The sequence below is a fragment of the Silene latifolia genome, chromosome 3 (genome assembly GCF_048544455.1).
Source record: "Silene latifolia isolate original U9 population chromosome 3, ASM4854445v1, whole genome shotgun sequence".
Lineage (NCBI taxonomy): Eukaryota > Viridiplantae > Streptophyta > Magnoliopsida > Caryophyllales > Caryophyllaceae > Silene > Silene latifolia.
In genome coordinates this window covers 130,314,120-130,316,953 of record NC_133528.1, presented here as the reverse complement: position 1 = coordinate 130,316,953, position 2,834 = coordinate 130,314,120, and the positions used below count along the sequence as shown (strand labels likewise).

Below are 2,834 nucleotides of genomic sequence, written 5' to 3'. Positions count from 1 at the left end.
CTTATAGAATTCATGCAACTAAAAAACCAAGGGAGGAGTACATAGTCATTAGAACAATGAACCTGAAACACACTTGCTCCTTCAAAGGTTACAACAAAAAACTCTCATCTCAATATTTGGCTGAAAAATATCTTGAGGAATGGAGAGAAAATCCAACTTGGTTGTTAAGTGTTTTTGTGAGGCGTGTTTATAGGGATTTGGGGGTCAATATCAGTTATTCACAAGCATGGTTAGCTAGGGCAAGAGCAAAACTGATGTTATATGGTGATAGTGATGATGAATATGGTAGAGTCTGGGATTATGCTTCTGCTTTGATTCAATATAACCCAGGTTCAACTGCCATTGTTGTAGTTGATAATGCTGAGAATCCAACTCCACACTTCCAAAGAATGTATGTGTGTTTGAAAGCTTGTAAAGTTGGGTTTCTGGCTGGGTGTAGGCCATTTATTGGGGTTGATGGGTGCCATCTAAAAGGGGCATACCCAGGCATGTGTTTGGTAGCAGTGGCAATGGATGCCAACAACAACATATACCCTGTGGCATGGGCAATTGTTGAGGTTGAGAATAGAGAAACCTGGACATGGTTTCTGAGCCTTTTAATAGAGGATGTAGAGAAGGAGGATGGTGCAGGATTGACAATAATGTCTGATAGGCAGAAGGTTAGTTTGTTCTCTTCTATTGTCATCTTTTTCTAACATTTGATCTCTTCTATTGTCATTATCTTACACTGTTATTTTGTTAACAGGGTCTTCTTGAGGCTTTCAACACAGTAACTCCAAAGGCTGAGATCAGATTCTGTGTAAGACATATTTGGGCAAATTTTAAGCAACAGTTTAGTGGACCTGTCTATAAGGAGGCGTTTTGGAAGGCTGCCAGAGCCACTACCATTGTGGAATTCAAAAGGGAGATGGAGGGAATCAAGTTTTTGAGCCCTAATGCCTATGCTTATCTAGCCTCAATTCCAACCAAACATTGATCAAGGCATGCCTTCTCCACTACAAGTAAGAACAATAGTTTACTGAATAATATGTGTGAGTCTTTCAATGCTGTTTTGAAAGAAGTAAGAGATAAGCCAATAATAACTTTCATGGAGTGGATAAGGAGGTATGTTATGAAGAGGCACTATGACAAGAAAGTTGGGGTTCAAGGGTATGAGGGAAGAGTCATGCCATTTGTGACTAAATATCTAAAGTGGGTTGACAATGAGGCAAGATTTTGTACCCTTCTTCCTTCTATCAGTGGTGAGTTTGAAGTTCAACATAGAGGGGTTCAAAAAGCTGTTAACTTGGGAAACAGAACATGTTCTTGCAGGCATTGGGAGCTCAGTGGACTCCCATGTCCACATGCCATAGTCTGCATTAGAGACCAAAGAGAAGAGGAGTTGGACTATGTGGATGAAGCTTACACAAAGGCCACATATGTGAAAGCTTTTGAGCATGCCATAGCAGCTATGCCAGGTTACCAGGATTGGGAAAAAGTTGGACAGGTATCCCCCCTCCCACCTCCTTTTAAGAAAATGCCTGGTAGGCCAAAGATGAAGAAAAGAAGAAGAGAGGCAGGTGAAGAAAGCAATGGGCAACAAAAAGAATGAACCAAAGAAGAGCTTGTGGGAAATGTGGGTTGTTAGGCCATAATGTGAAGAGTTGTAAGAACCCCCCCATGGCTCAAGAGAGTGAAAACTTGAGAGCTACAAGATCTAAAAGCACCTCTGCCTGGAGCAACAAAGTGAGAGATGGAGTTGCAAGACGGGCAGAAAAAAGGCAGCAAGATGCAGCAATGATTCAAGGCATTAATGCAGCCAGTAGTAGCCAACAACCTCAGCACCAAGAAAGCCAAGCAAGTGCAACCAATGCTCCCCTAATCCAACATCCAAGGAGAAGGAAACTAGGATTTGAAGATTAAGCATGTTGGTTTCAATTAGTTAAGACAACAATTAACCTTTAGTGTATGCTTTGAATTATGTAAGACAATTATGCTTTCAAGTATGCAAGACAATGTAAGACTTTTATGCTTTTAGTTCTATGTTAAGTTGTTGCAAGAATTTGATAACATAACATCTTCATTGATATCATTCAAAAAGAGTTACAACTTAGAAGTGCTCAAGACATTACATCAAAGCTTGAGTACTATACCCTTACGTATCTTCATCATCAAAGTTTCAACAGAATTTTTACAAAAAGTATTCCAACACAAGCAAACACAAACCACCTAAATGACAACCAATAACTAACCCTAGTGAGACACTCTTCTTGTTTAGGAGTCTTCAAATTCCTAATGAAATCATCATTAGCTTCTTTAAGATTCTGACAGTATTCTTGCAATTGAGTATTTTCACATTTCAGCATCTTTAAATCGCACTCCAAAATCTTCTTCTCCAATATCAGATTATTGATAAGATCTTTCTGCCATTCATTTTGTTCTTCATCATACCACTTAAAGAATCCACATCCTCGCATGTTTCTAGCCGGGTTTGAATTTTTGCAAGTGAGAAACCTCCTACCTGGATTATCTACAGTGGACGACTTCAATAATGCCAATGGAATGCCGCACTTGCATTTGCCAACAAAACCCTTCGACATTTCTGCAATTGAATTTCTGCAATTGAATTTTGGGTAAAACAAAAACCCTAAATTGAAACAACAACAAATTAAAGGACTAGAAAATAAATTACAAATAAAAATAGTTACCTGATAAAAGGAGAGAATGAGAGAAATAGTGGCTGTGACAATGGGTGAGGAAAAGCAAAAAAAATGGAGAAGAGGGATTTTGGAGTGAACAATATGAAGAAAATAAATGGCAGTCTTGTAATGATAGTGAAGAACACTAATAATAGA

The 2,834-nt window shown here is 38.8% G+C and overlaps 1 protein-coding gene across 1 annotated transcript; it reads left to right on the top strand.

Moving 5' to 3' along the window:
* Nucleotides 1–1,027: 1,027 nt before the first annotated feature.
* LOC141649686 (uncharacterized) lies at nt 1,028–1,591 on the top strand. Its single transcript, XM_074458368.1, has one exon. It carries the CDS (start codon nt 1,028–1,030, stop codon nt 1,589–1,591), a length of 564 nt encoding a protein of 187 aa, XP_074314469.1.
* The last annotated feature ends 1,243 nt before the right edge of the window (nt 1,592–2,834 follow it).